General features: G+C 38.3%; 1 protein-coding gene across 1 annotated transcript in view; it reads left to right on the forward strand.

Moving 5' to 3' along the window:
* Positions 1–6,457: 6,457 nt before the first annotated feature.
* LOC306882057 (dystonin-like) overlaps positions 6,458–14,878 on the forward strand; it is a 166,645-nt gene continuing 158,224 nt past the window's right edge. The window contains exons 1-2 of the mRNA XM_079436492.1: positions 6,458–6,598; positions 6,839–7,052. Of these exons, the coding sequence (XP_079292618.1) occupies positions 6,548–6,598; positions 6,839–7,052 (265 nt within the window). The 5' untranslated portion in view covers positions 6,458–6,547. The remainder of the gene's footprint in view (positions 6,599–6,838; positions 7,053–14,878) is intronic.

Here is a 14,878-nt window from a genome sequence, read left to right on the forward strand (position 1 = left end):
TAAATTTAACTTAAAACCTAAAATGTTGTTACCGTATTTTTTACGGTAGAATTCCGGTAACCACAGATGCCATTTTTTTACCGTAATTTTTTTTTACAGTGCAAAATGCTATTCTATGCTCACTGTAGGCCTAGTATTTTTTACAGCAATGTTCTGGCATTATTGATATAGCAAGTTAACTGTTAATAACCCATCATGTTAAGTCTAGTGGGCTCTGCCATTAAATCTGATTCTGTCGTTAAAATAAAACTAGTTTAAGGCGTCCAAAAATGAATGGAATTAAGTCCACCTAGAGTGCTTCATGAAGCTTTCTAAAAGAGCTCAGGCTAAACATACGGTCAGTGTTTATGCTTCGAAACACATCACGTGGACATTTTTTCAAGCGCACGCATCGCAGACGATGCACTGGTCGCTCGCGCAGCTTTGCTGAGCTCAGATGAGATGCTGCTGAGGCTGGCGAGCTCTTGCTGAGTCATGGCTTGTTGTGGTCCATTACTGAAGTACAGACACCATGAGATAGATTATATGTCGGGGACCTACAAGTGAGGCATTACAGCACGAAATAGCCGCTCACAGGAGTTATTTACATAAGGAGAGGAAGCATATGTGTAGGAGTGTCTGTCCTACATCGCAATGATTGCTGCGGCTTTTTTGGTCTTATTGAGACCCTTAAGTATTCAGTGTGTGTTATTGCTATTATTGCTTCTGGTAGGAACTGTCGCCACGATCCTGTTTCTCAGCTGCTGGCATCGGAAGCTCCGCAATGAGAAAATTCCCATCAAATCCGTGCTGACGCGGCGCTCGAGGAGTCGTGGTGAGTAACAGACGCGTCCACCCTATATATGTGTGTGTTTCTGTAGGATGTCATTACGATAGCACGCATGCTGCACAGTATTTATTAGGCCTTTTCATTCATTCTTCTCTAAAAACGACACGGTCATCATCGAAGCGCGAGAGCGATGCTTCATTTTCCATGGTCTGTTCTCGTTGTGTGTTTAATAAAGTGTTCTTTATTTCAAGACCAGACAAAGTTATTTGAAGAGCATCTCTAAGACACAATGTGACTGAATGCATGTGGGGTTTGTTTCAATCATTCCCATTTGTTCTAGAAGCTGGTTTCCGGCCGCATCATTTTCGCTCTGAGGTAAATCTCTTTCTCTTGCTCTGTCTGTCAAGGTCAAAGAAAAGTAGAGCATTTTAGGATAGGGAAATTGCAATATTTGTAGCATTTCTGCGATGATATTATGGTCATTGTTTGACAGGTATGTCGTCACAGTCCGCGTCACGCGAGGAGAAGCGCACGCGCGCGCGTGTCTGAAGAGAAGCCGCTCATCGAGAGCGAGCCGGACTCGAGCCTGAGGAAGCGCAGAGTGAAGAAGAGAGTCCAGCCAGACTTCTATCACTCCGTGCAGCTCACGCCGACACGCAGACCAGTAGGTATATCCTCATCTATGAGGCATTCACTCGCAGTACACTCTCAGAAAAACAGAAAGCTTCTAGATTGGCATCTATGCTTCCATGAAGAATCTTCATTGCACAAAAAGGTTCTTGGAAAATGTTTCTTTACATTTTTAGAATGTTCTGAAAAACAATGGTTCTTTTAACCCCCTGCGACCCGGAAAAAAGGTTTTGTGAATTTAGTATTTTTTTTTCATGTCATTATGTATAAGAAAATAAGAAAAAAATGAAAAATAACAATTTTGAAAAAAATAATAATAATAATGTTATGCTGTGTCCTCTGCATAGGCAAAAAAAAATTTTTTTTTTAAATCACCAATACATTTTTAGGTTTCTGAATTTTTTTTATACCAAACGTATACATAAACCTTTGCAATTGTCAAGATTTTGTCAAGGAATATTGATACATAATTGTTTCCCTGTTCATATGTTGTGTCTCCCAAAATGCGTAATAAACATGCTTTTAATCCCGGTGTCCTCTGCAGTGGACATGTATGAAATCGATGTGCTGTTTCGGAACAGAAAGTCATATTAAAAACAGAAAACAGATTAAAAATTTGTCAGATTTTTACTAAATATTATCATATTTCCATAAGAGTGTTACATTTGATCTTTAAATTAATGTCTGCCATATTTGAAGACCTAGGAGAGGGAGTGGTCATGGTGAAACGTCCAGTGATTTGGCATCTCTGAAAAGCCCTGAATGTGCTCTGTACAGGACACCCAGACTTACATCAAAACTGGTTCTTCAGTGGCATTGCTGCGAAATCCCACCATTATTTGTAAGAGTGTATGTGTACCTTGGCCTGACAGTATAGACCACTAACTTCTTACAGCTCTAATGCTAAAGATATCTGAGGTTATCTTGAGCCACATCACTCTCTGTTGAGCGATGCTGCCCAAAATAACTTCAGATATCTTTACCATTAGTGCTGTAATAAGTTAAAAAGCATATTTTAGGTCTAAAAAACAATAATAAAAAATAGTAAAATGTAATAAAGGAGCTAATCTAAAATCAACATGAAATAAAAATCAACTTTATTCAATTTCTTAATACACAGCCATCTTTGTATGATTATCTGTGAATATTATGAACAAAAAAACACTTGCACCAAATTCCTGGCTGTGCCTCTGCAGCATTTCTGTATCAACTTTTGGTTGCCATTACAAAACCCAACTATTTTTTCAATCCCTCCCTCCAATCACTTCTAGACCACTTTTTGCCATCCAAAGACTACAGAAAACCAATACCGTACTACATTTCTTCCAGGCATTCCAGAAGTAAGAAGGCAATGCTGTTTAATATTGACTTTGAAGTTGCTAAGTTAGTTTGTGTTTCTCAGTCATTGATAAGCACCTCAGTGATCGAACTACAGCTGCAATGGTTAAAACCTGAGAAGGTGAAAGTGCATCCTAAATTCAGTGTGGTGATCTTCCTAAAGATAACCAAGATTTCTTCTTGAAAAAACACACAAACTCTTTTTCTTCTCTGAACATATGCAAATTATAAAGACCCATTATAAGGTAATTTTTGTGTTGTCATTTGTTTATTTTAGAATTCACATTTTTAACCAAAAAATCAATCAATGCAATGCATGACCTTTAAGTGCTGACACATAATGTTTCGGATATAATACCAGATTTTAAACCACTTTGTAATTTATGTATGTGGACATTATGCAGTGCAAAAAAAGACACTTGTTTGATTCAAACAGAAGAAACATGGGCGCTGCTAACTTTAGACTGACCAGACTCTTATGAAAGGCAGGAAGGTGATTAAAGGCCCTTTGTAAGTGATATTTATACCCAGAATAACAGGATGTGGATGAGAGTGATGTGGCCCTCCCTTTTAAACCGCTATACTGTATAATTCCTAGTGAACAGTGCACTGCCCATCTCAACTTTGTTGTGCACTTTTAGTTTGATTGATAACGGCATCTCACTGCAGTGGTGAGAGAGGCACTGAGAGTGCCTAGCATTTTCTAAAAATATCCCAGAAATAATACTGTAAAGCTGCTTCTGATGTATTATTACCTTACAACAGGACTCGATCTTTGTTGTTGGAGGCACAATCAATAATAAAACATGAGAATACTCAGTATTACAAAGTATCGCACTGTATACTGTTTAGAATGTTTTAGGTTTCTTCTCATACATCAGATTCTTGCTCTTTGAAACATTCGGAAATCATGCTGGAGAACACGATGTTCAGGTCTTGCATGAACTTGTGGAGTTCATGGCAGCTCTGGAGAGTTCTGTATATGTGTTCAGCAAAGTCATAAACAAATTGGCATTTGAGTACGTTAAATCATAAATGTCCTACAGCCTGTCCCGAATGCAGATTGTGCTGATTATTTTAAAACCCAGATAGTGAGTTTGGGCAGATTCAGTGTGTTATCTGCTGAAAAAACACACGTCAACATTGTGTATTAGACTTTGATGTGAATGTCATGCACAGTATCTGACAGATTATGAAAGTTCTCTGCAAGATCATATTTCATCTTTAATATTGCTAATAATTTATCCAGATGATTGACACAAGCCTTACATGAATATTACTGTATATGCTGTGTTTTTTATTGAATCCAGAACATAATGGGTATGTGTGGACACATCGTTTTGCTGAAACAGATTATACAGAAATGAGTTGTCATACTAAATTATTACAATGCTTCAACCAGGCAGTACATTTTTGTAAATCTGGAAACATATCAGTATTGTATTGTTTTGAATATTTGACCATATACTGTGTTTCTTTTTCCAATCCCTGCTGGAGCACATGCTGTCTGGCTAACAGAGTGACCGCTTGCCTCGCAGCTGTTAACTCACATTCATGCTTTGACATGGCTGTCATACTTAAAGTTTGAAGCGACCAGAGAGAGTCGGCACACTTTTGACTTCCATAAATATGTTTAAGTGTAGGGTTATTTTTTAAATGAAATTATTATAATTATTATTTTTTTAAACAAAACATAATGTTTTGGCTACACAGCAAAAAGATACAGCACGTTACATTTAACAAGATATATTTACCACGCACAAACACAATGACTTTACCCCGACATTTTGCAATATGAAGAGTACGTTTTCACATTTGGAACCTTCTTTTTATTCACAGTGACCTCAGAAGAAAACATTACTCCTTTATTAATGTGAAATGCTTTTTTAAGTAATAGAAAACTATGTATGTTTAAAATGTATTATATAAGTAATTTAATGCCTTTCAAGAACATAACAATTCACCAAGATCAAAACTATAAAATAGCTGTAGCTGGATAAACATAGAAAATGATGACCTACACTCTTTGAAAGGGTTATAACAGTTAATTATTGCCTTTGATGGTTCCATGAGGAACCTTTAACATCCATAGACCTTTCCAAATGCACATACGTTTCTATAAAGTGGAAAAAAATATTCTTCACAGTAATTTTAAGAGCTGTTCACAGAAGGCATGCCACCGCAGTGAAAGCTCTCTTTTGAAATCTTTAGTTTAGAGCAGTGTTGGGAAGTAGCCTAACTAATTACATGTAACTATTACGTCATTTAATTGCAAAATAAATGTTATTGTAATCGGTTACACTTACTGAGAAAAAATGTGTAGTTTAATTAGTTACTTATGAAAATGTTAATGATTACAAATTGATTTTCACACCCACTCACATACAGATTTAATTGATTTCTTTCATAAATTGCAGACTGCTCTAAAATATGAGTCACCAATGCTTCAGGAGTTTAGGACACGTGCTAGTAACCTAAGACAAACCCTAAACCTTTAGTATGTGCATGTAGTTATTAATATTACTGAGTACTTAAATGCATAATTACACTGTAACAAGGACACCTTAAAATGAATTATAGCCACTGTTTTTTTTTTTCAAGGCATTGTTAGATGCCAGTGTTTCCTGTCATAACTATGCAAATATTGATTTCAAAAACAACATCATACTAAACTATTTCTTTTTGGTTTTAAATCTGTATTTAACCTCAAAGTAAATCTGATTTTTATTGAAAACATCAGAAATTTTGAAAAGTAATCAAATGTAATCAGTTACTTTAATAATGTAATTGAAATAGTTATACTACTTATTACATTTTAGACAGGGTAACTTGTAATCTGTAACCTGTTACATTTCCAAATCAACCTTCCTAACACTGTTTAAGAGTACAACATGCAACTTGCCCTGGTCTCACAATATATTGTTTCATGACACCAATATATTGAATTTGTTGCAGGAAGGTTGTTTTTTTTCATTAAAGGGCTATACATAGTTGTTGCATGCAACAGAGAGTTTTTAATTGCTTCAGAATTTCTCCTTTTGTGTTCCATGGGAAAACTGTCTTGATGAAATAGGGATGACAGAATTTACTTTTTCGGTATATGTGAGCCTGGAGCACAAAAGCAGTCATCAGTAGCACAGGTATATTTGTAGCAATAGCCAACAATACATTGTATGGGCCAATATGATAGATTTTTCTTTTATGCCAAAAATCATTAGAATATTAAGTAAAGATCGTGTTCCATGAAGACATTTTGTAAATTTCCTACCGTAAATATAGCAACACTTACTTTTTGATTAGTAATAGCCTATGCATTTCTAAGGACTTCATTTGAACAACTTTAAAGGTGATTTTCTCAATATTTAGATTTTTTGCATTCTCAGATTCCAGATTTTCAAATAGTTGTATCTCGGCCAAATATTGTCCTATCATAACAAACCATACATCAATGTAAAGATTATTTATTCAGCTTTCAGATGATCAAATCGACCCTTATGAGTGGTTTTGTGGTCCAGAGTGAGGTATTCAGCTGCTGAGAAAGTGAAAGTGCAGTAAGTCATGCAGCTGGTGCGCATGGGGCGAGGGATGGCGCTGTAGCACCGAAGCAGACGAAGCTTTGGCTTCTGTCCGTGGTTCTAGTCTGCGCCTGTCAGTGGATGGTGACGCTGTGGGTTTGTATGCTCTCTCTGCCTCACTCTCTGTCTCTGGGGATTTCGCACCATTTCATGCTTCGGATCAAACCGGGCGACACGCGACGGAATTACCGCCACAAGGGTGTGGTTCTATCCAAAATGACATCGCCGTGTGTAAATGACAAGTGGAAGTAGGATCCCTGCTCATCCTTTAGAGATGTACACCGCGGTGAGTGTTGCCTTGTCCTGGCGGGGGAGCCACATGCGATTCATCCTGATGGGGTTTTGTTTTATTGTCGATCTCTGATCATTCGAGTCTTATTTTGCTAAGAGCAGATGCGTCTTTAAGCTCGGTCTGTTGGAAGCGCAGCAATGGTGAGATGTGTCGCTTTCGCGCGCAGCGCTGTTTTTATTTGCGATCCTGTGCTGAATACGCGATTTATTGCCTTTCTATTGTCTCTTCACACAGAGCTCCGGGTCTGGGAACGCGTCCCTGCGCTGTTCTATGTCTTCATCGGCAGATTTCTCCGATGATGAAGAGTACAGTGTGAAATCTGGGTCGGTGTCGCCGGCACCGGGAGACACGTTACCGTGGAATTTACCCAGACATGAGCGCTCGAAGCGGAAGATCCAGGGAGGATCCGTGCTGGATCCCGCCGAGAGAGCGGTGCTCAGAATCGCAGGTAGGAACCCAAAATATATCCCAGTCTCACTGCAGCCATGCACGTCCATTCATTAGGCTCCTACAGAGAAAACGACGAGGCCTGTTGTTTACTATTTGATCCAGCAGCAGTCAGTGTAAATACAGAGTTATAATAAACGATAAAGTAATAAACGATGAAGAATTAACTTGTTGGGTTTTAAGAAATGGTTAAATAGCCTATTAAAACAGGCATTGGAACTTAAGTTGTCTATGGGTGATCCTGATCATGTGCTGATCCATACATCTGCCTAAAATCTGTCTCATCATCATCTTTGTCATCATCATAAGTGTTAAGTTGCCTCTGATGCATTGTGAAACTGATTTGGTAGCTGGAAGGCAGGGGTTGTTTTTAAAAGCTCAAGGCTGAACGATGAATCAGCAGTCTGTAGTGTGCATGCTTTCCTGCTCTGGAAAGAGAGGCTTTATGACCTACTCAACATAAGAACCATATCTATCTATCTATCTATCTATCTATCTATCTATCTATCTATCTATCTATCTATCTATCTATCTATCTATCTATCTATCTATCTATCTATCTATCTATCTATCTATCACCCTCTCAGAAAAAAAGTTACAAACGCTGTCACTGGGGCGGTATCATTTCAAAAGGTACACTTTCGTACCATATTTTAGAGCCCTGCATTTCGGCCCGGGTCGACGGGCCCAGACTTTTTTACGCCTCTAGGGCCGGGCTTCGGGCCAATTTTCATGTCATAGTTCAGATGCGGGCCGGGCCTCGGGCCTGTTTTGGGTGTCTCCTTATTTTTATATTGTAGACATCCATGGATTAGTGATGAATAAAGTTGCCGCGCTGGAGGAAACAACACGAGACTGTGCCGCGACTGAGAGCAGCTCGATGGTGTTTAGTGTACCGCAGCAGCTGAATAGTTCTGCGTTCAAATGCACGCAATAGACTAAAGCTTGCTGCAAAACCCCAGCAAACATAACCATGAATGTGTCTGCGGGAAATAGTAAGATATTTGAACTATTTACTAATAAACTAATGTTTTCTGAGTCCGTGTCGCAAGGATGAAGTTGCCGATCCTGACTCGCCGTTTCCTCATTAGACACACCTTTAGAGAGAAATGCAACTTTATTGTTTATCATTAAGATTATAATAAAATAGTTTTTGTTTTCGATTGTTTTATTTCGTTAAGTGATAATTTAAAGCTTTCTATAGATACATTTATCATGTCTGTGAGGCATGTATTCGCTCAGCTTCGGTTCATTTTTGTGAATCGCTCCTGTTCAAGACGAGACGGCAGAAAGCTCATGTTTGTTTTCTTTGTTTTATAAAATAACTACCTTTTGTTGGTATTGTGAGTGCACACAAATACAAGTAGACCCTTCACAGGTCCCAATTATGTATTACTCTTACCTTTATCAGAAAAAAAAGATGGCGTAGGCTATTTTAATTTGTTTCCACTGAAAACAATGCAAGTGTTTGCTGGTGTCTCCATGTCCTGCAGAGCGCGCTGCACACATTATTATTATAGCGCAGGTTTAACGTTTAAACATTGTTATATGCTTGAACTGTTTTAGTATATCTATAGATGTTATTTTAGGCAAGTCGTGATGATATGAGAAGGGTAAATTGATCAAACATAGGCTATGATCAGCTCATGCCGCTGGCCGCTTGGCCCTTGGTCCAAAAATGCTCCAAACGTTTTTCTAAATTAACTTAATAAATAAACAAACGAAACGAAATATAATAATTTTGCCATTACACACAAAACTGAACTATTTTAATAGCTGAAACAGTAGTATAAACTGTTTTAGGAGAAGGGAAAAAAAGACGGGCTCAGGCCGGTAATTCTGATAAGCTGTCGGACGTGGGCCGGGCTAGGGCTCTGCCATATTTACCTCTAGAAGATGCATATCTTATAGGTACATATTAATACATAGCATACAAATTATACCTAAATGGTACATGTTAAAAGGGGGTCCCGGCCCACTGACAAAAGTTATTGGCATGATATTTATTTCTATTATAAATATTTGTTTCTTATAATGGTTTTATAGAATAATAATAACACATTAGGCTTTACCCTACTAATAAAATAATTTGTGAAGCATTGTAAAAAAAAAAAAAAGAAACATTAATATGAGGCAGAGCTGCATGGTGTTTAGTCTATTATAAAAGTTGAGGTTGGTCGGCATCTGTTTGGGAAGATGTCCTGAACAGTTGAGTTGGTGGAGCGCAGCGCCATCATGTTCCCGGTAGAAACGCGAGGACGGGAACCCTCCGGATTTAGGACCTTGGAGAGCAGGCTTGTAGACACATGGCAGCAGTGACCACCAGCGTGTGCCTCTAAAATAGAGGATGACTGTGCATGACACATTATCCCCTTCATGTAGTCTGACATTTGATATATATAGCATTCCAGATGAATGCTGACCACACATGAACAGTGTCAGGACGAGTAGCAGCGTAAAATAAGCACGCACAGCGGCATATCGTGAACACTGATATTATTTTGAAGAAGCTGTTGGGCGTTTGCTGGGATACAGTGAAGGACAGTCGCGATCACCTCTCACCGGCGCACGGCTGAGATGCGCGGCTGAAGCGGCAGAGGAAGTCGCGCTCATTGGCCGGTTGGCGGATCTGGGAGGGGACGCAGGGCGTCGCCGGTAACGGAGCAGCGGCGCTGGTCGGTCAGGCTTCAGTTCTCCAGTGCGGCCGGTAAATGACCCGCCTCGACCGCTGCGCCAATGGCCCGCTACGGACCGGCTCCGTATATGCTCGCCGACGAATTGGAGTATCTCCAGGCGTACGAGGACGTGCTTGAGAAATATAAAGGTAAAGAATGAATCCGGTTTGGCCGCTTGTTGAATTCATTGTTTCTTCGGCAGCGAGACGGTTAACGGTGTCAGAGCATCAGCGTGATTCATGCTTGCATTAATATACATTGTTTCATGGTGAACAGAAACCGTTTACTTGGTAGCACATTTGCTGAACTGATGTGACAAATTTAATAAACCTGTTACAGTTACACAAAACCCCTTTATTTTTGTCTATCTGACAGATCGTGTAGAAAAAAAAATGTTCAGTTTGTGTGTTCAGATGATTGCATTAGATGTTTGTTATATAAGCCCATTGTGAAATTCTGATTTGATTGGTAGTCTCCATCTGTCTGTGGTGTTGTCCCATCCATCGTGACTGCTCTAAATGCATCTCCCCTCATGCACTTACAGTGGCTTCCAGCCATTTGGATCATTAGTCCTGGCTTAGGGATGTTATTTCCTTCTCAGCATCATCCTGCCAGTCAGCCTCTGTCTCGGCAACATGCATGCCTAGGGAAATATATAAATGCACGGAAATACATTTTCCCCATTCAATAAGTGTTGTGTATTCAGGTGAAGCTGATGTGGTGTTTTTGGTGATTTGTAGCTTAAGCAGAGCAGCAGATCGTCTCTCATCTGTTGAGTATCATAAGCTAACAGTCAGCTGTGGAAAAGCTCAACAGTGTGTGTGTGTGTGTGTGTGTGTGTGAAGCTGCTGCAGTCATATGATGAGGGGTCACTCGGATTCTGTGGTTTTTGCTTTCTCAAGGCAATATGCTTGATAAATAAGTTCTTATGTTTATTATCTTCGATTTGTTTATTTTCTACAGAGTATACTACAGTTTTGTTAACATTTAAGTGCATAAAGCCATGGTGGCATGGCTTGTGTGTATATTTTATATGGAAAAATGCAGTTTAATTTGCTTTAGTGGGTTGATGCACACAGTTGTAAACACCCAAACAATCCAGATTTTCTGGAATCAGTCTAGGTGTAGGCCACGTCTCGTTAAAACCCCCTTTTGTTCTGGCTGTCAGGAGTGTCTGGTTTGAGGCCAGAGGTTAGTTTATTGGTCACTATAAACATGTCTGGGGGCCAACAAGCACAGTTAGAAAATAATTAAGGTGTAAAGAATATACCTCAGTGTTTTTCACCCTTTTGGCACTAAATGTAATTGCTAATTATATTAAAAGGGTGATTTTATTAGTAATGCAATGAAATTTAATAATTTAGTTTATATGCAGTATTTTAACAATGCGTAGTTATGAATAATATGCAATATTTCTTGACATATAGTTTTAAAAAGACATTGTAATGCATGAAAAATACTCTGGGAATGTTTTTGAGTTTTGATGGGAATAAATCCCATTAAGTTTAAATCCTTATATCTCTCTCATTGTGAGTCACATCACAAGTCATCACATCAAACCCAGTGTGATATTCTCAATGTATTGTGCATATATTCAACATATAGCGCTGCAGCTGTGTGTCATGTGCTTTAGTTGATGTTACATGCACAATGAGGTTGTCATTGAAGTATGTGTTTTCAGCACCGTCTGAAAGGAATCTTTCATAAGCAGTCTTTTTGCTTTAAGGGAGATTAACAAGGAATCTACATGAAGTCTTGAGTTTAGAGAACAGTTTAGTCAAGAAAATGATAAACTTTAGATATATATATTAAATAAGCATTTCCTTTGAATCAAACATGGTACTTTATCCTCTGCTGAATAAGTTAATGACACATACTGCCTCATACTGAATCTGGTTCTAGTTCTTCCTGTAAGAATGACTTTTTAACATGTGACAATGCCTTTAAATGCACTGGAAACTGTGATGCTCTGGATGTCCTTCCTCTAAAATCATCACCAGAATATTCCTTGTTTATAAAAAAAGTGCAGCTTGCTTCACATTTTTTCAGTACAGATCCATAAAATTCAAAGCAATATTAAAAGCCATCCATGTCTATTGTGCTCTTTACTGCGCTTGTCAGTAGTCCATTCAGGCAGTCTAGAGAGTGGGAACTATGAACAATGATAAAAATGATGGAAACATTCCTGGAAGTGACGTCCAGCTCTGTAGAGTTATACAGTAACACTGCCGGAGCTGTTCTCAGAACAAAACATCTTCACATAGACTGCCTCTTGTTTCTCTCATGCTAAATGTGTCTCTTTAGGCCTATAGTGAACGCTCATGCTGAATGTATGTTATGCAGGACTGAGTGGGTAGGAAGGGCTCAGTGCTGGGGAGATACATTCAAGCTGTTGATGGTCAAACTCATGATTCAAAGCACTCAATGTACCTTTATATAAGAGGGAACAATATATTTTAAATATATCAAAATGATTTGTTTTTGAATATAAATCTGTAGCAGAAATAAAACAATAATTAAAAATTGCTTAATGTGTAAGTTATCAGACCATTTTTTTATTATTATTATGGGGCAATTTAAAAAAATATTGGATAATAATAATAATAATAATAAATAGTAATAATAATAATAATGAATTATAAAAAAAAACATGTTATGTTTTCATTGTTGCAGTAATGATTTATTTACTGTATACATTTACTATAAAAATATAAATCTAAAATATTGAAATCACTTGTCAGGCGCTTAAACAAACAGCTAATGGTTGACGTCTAGGTTAGTGTCCAGTTACTTTGTGGAATGTAGTTTGTTTTGGGTTTCGAGGTAAGAAGCACTGAGAACGTGTGGTACAATAACTGGCTAATTGGGTATTAAAGGTAATAACACACAAGCAGAAGGCTTTTTTGTAGTGGTGTTCTTGTAAACCAGAGCGTTTCATCTTAGATCAGATTAAATCGGTTCCTTTCAAAATGTCTTAATCTTGTACTTTTGAACGGGACTCTAATGCACACGTTTAAATAGGCCTGTGAATGTGAGACCTGCTTCGGGGTTGTGCACAGTACCCATCCTGTACAGGACCGCAGTGTACTAACAGGTGAAGACAGAAGCGACACAAGCCCTTGTGTTATTTTAACATTGTGTGGCTAAGAAAGCTCAAGATTTACTCAAGAGTGGGCATGTCTTTCATTTTTCTTTTGAGCTCAAGTGTCCTTTCTATTAAGATAAGAAGCTCTTTCATGAAATTGTAAAGCTACTGTAGTGTACACAGAACTGACACGCTTTACATCCGCTTGTCACTGCGCACTGTTTTTTTATAAGGCTTTTGTTATTACTTGATTGAGTTCTTATGTGGGTGAACACCAGAGAAGAAAAGTAACCAGGATTTGAAATATTAGCCCTTTCTGGTGATTACATGCTGTTTTGTCTGGGTAGACCATATTATTATGATGATTAGAGTATTGTAGTATTTCAGAGAACTGCTTTGATCAAAAGAGCCAATAGTTCTTGCTCTTATTATCTGTAGTATCCCGTCACGCCGTGGTAAAACACAGAGCTGTGATATATTTAGTTCATACGCTCAGTACCAGGACACATGGCATTTAACCAGGTCAGATGGATTTAATTCTTGTGCCAGTGCACATCAAATAAATTGAAAGGTCATATAGTAGCTGCAGCTTTCTCAGGTTGTCAGACTTGCTTTAGGGAAGTTGTGCAGGGGTCGAGTTGCAGCACACCTGCAGCTATTATGTGTTAAGTGCCTCTTTCTGAGACACAACAGTGTCCCAAACCTGAACAATTCTTGCTTCGAAGGTAGGAGGAAGACATCAAAGCACGTCTGAATCCAGTGTTGCATAATGTCCTGTCTATGAAGATTTCTTTATCTGGCTGATTTCTGAAGGCAGCATAGATGTATTCTTGGCTACGTTTGATATCCCACATTCAAATAATACAATCATATCTACTTATTGAAAGTGCATTTACTCCCCCCCCCCCCCCCCTTTAAAGCAATCAAATGCCACAACACTAACACTTAAAGGTGAAGTCAAGTGTTGTAAATACTTTTCTTATCAAAACCAACACAAAGTGAAAAGTAAATCAATTTTCAGAGTTGCTTCCTCTGCTTGTGTGTAAAAGTGTGTCTTTCCACATAGCGAGTGCACACTTTTGAAGTAACGTCCATAAATAGCTGGCTAGCATGGAATGTGTAATGTCACACCTGTGATGAGGCTCGGGGTCACAGCTACTCTGACACGCTCTCTGGCACAACAAATGCCAAAGGCTGCATGGTCACATGACCCAACATCACACAACACTGACGTGATGATTGCCATCTCTGTATGACGCAATAAAACCTTGTTTAGAGTATTTATGTTTTTTGTCAGTTTATCAGCTCCTTGATTTTTCTTCAGATTTAAAGAGGATTCTGTACTCTTTAAAACCATGATATATTTTTAGCTCCAGTATGACTTGAGCACAACACCTTGAAGATTTTATTAGAGTATTAGAAGTGCTACTGCATTTTCAACTCTGTAAAGCCTGACATATGAACTAATAGTCAAATTTGTTCATGCAGTTTAACAAAAAAGCAGATGTGTTTATTATTGAATATCATATTTGGCACATCAGGCTTTTATGGCTTATACAGTATATTGCATACAAAACACCTCTTCTGATATTTATATGGCCAAAAAGTAAGAAAATAATTCTTGTAATGTAAACCAATGAGATCTTTATAACAATTATGATATTGCATATCTAATATGATAAAGTAGCATCAGAGGGTTAAAGTTGTTGTTTATTACTAAGTGCACTAATTCACCTTCTGAATAAATGTCAGTGCTTGTTTCGAAGCAGTTGCCAGGGCATTGCTATGCGGTTGCTAGGGTGTTCTGTGTGGTTGCTTACTGGCTCCAATCAAAAGAGGCCACCTCACAATCTGTTTTATCTTCTGCTCTGTAGAGTTAGGGTCGCTCAGTCATTGTAAGTCTGTGGGCTTTTTTCACCAATTTTATCATCTGCAGTAAAAAATCTGATTGCCTAGAAAAGCACTAACAACCTGCACGATTAATTGAAATAAAACCCAAATCACAACATGGCATAGTGCGATCATTAAACCAGAGAAGACTGATGAAATAAAAGCCTGAGGTTAATC

This window comes from Barbus barbus (assembly GCF_936440315.1).
Source record: "Barbus barbus genome assembly, chromosome: 16".
NCBI lineage: Eukaryota > Metazoa > Chordata > Actinopteri > Cypriniformes > Cyprinidae > Barbus > Barbus barbus.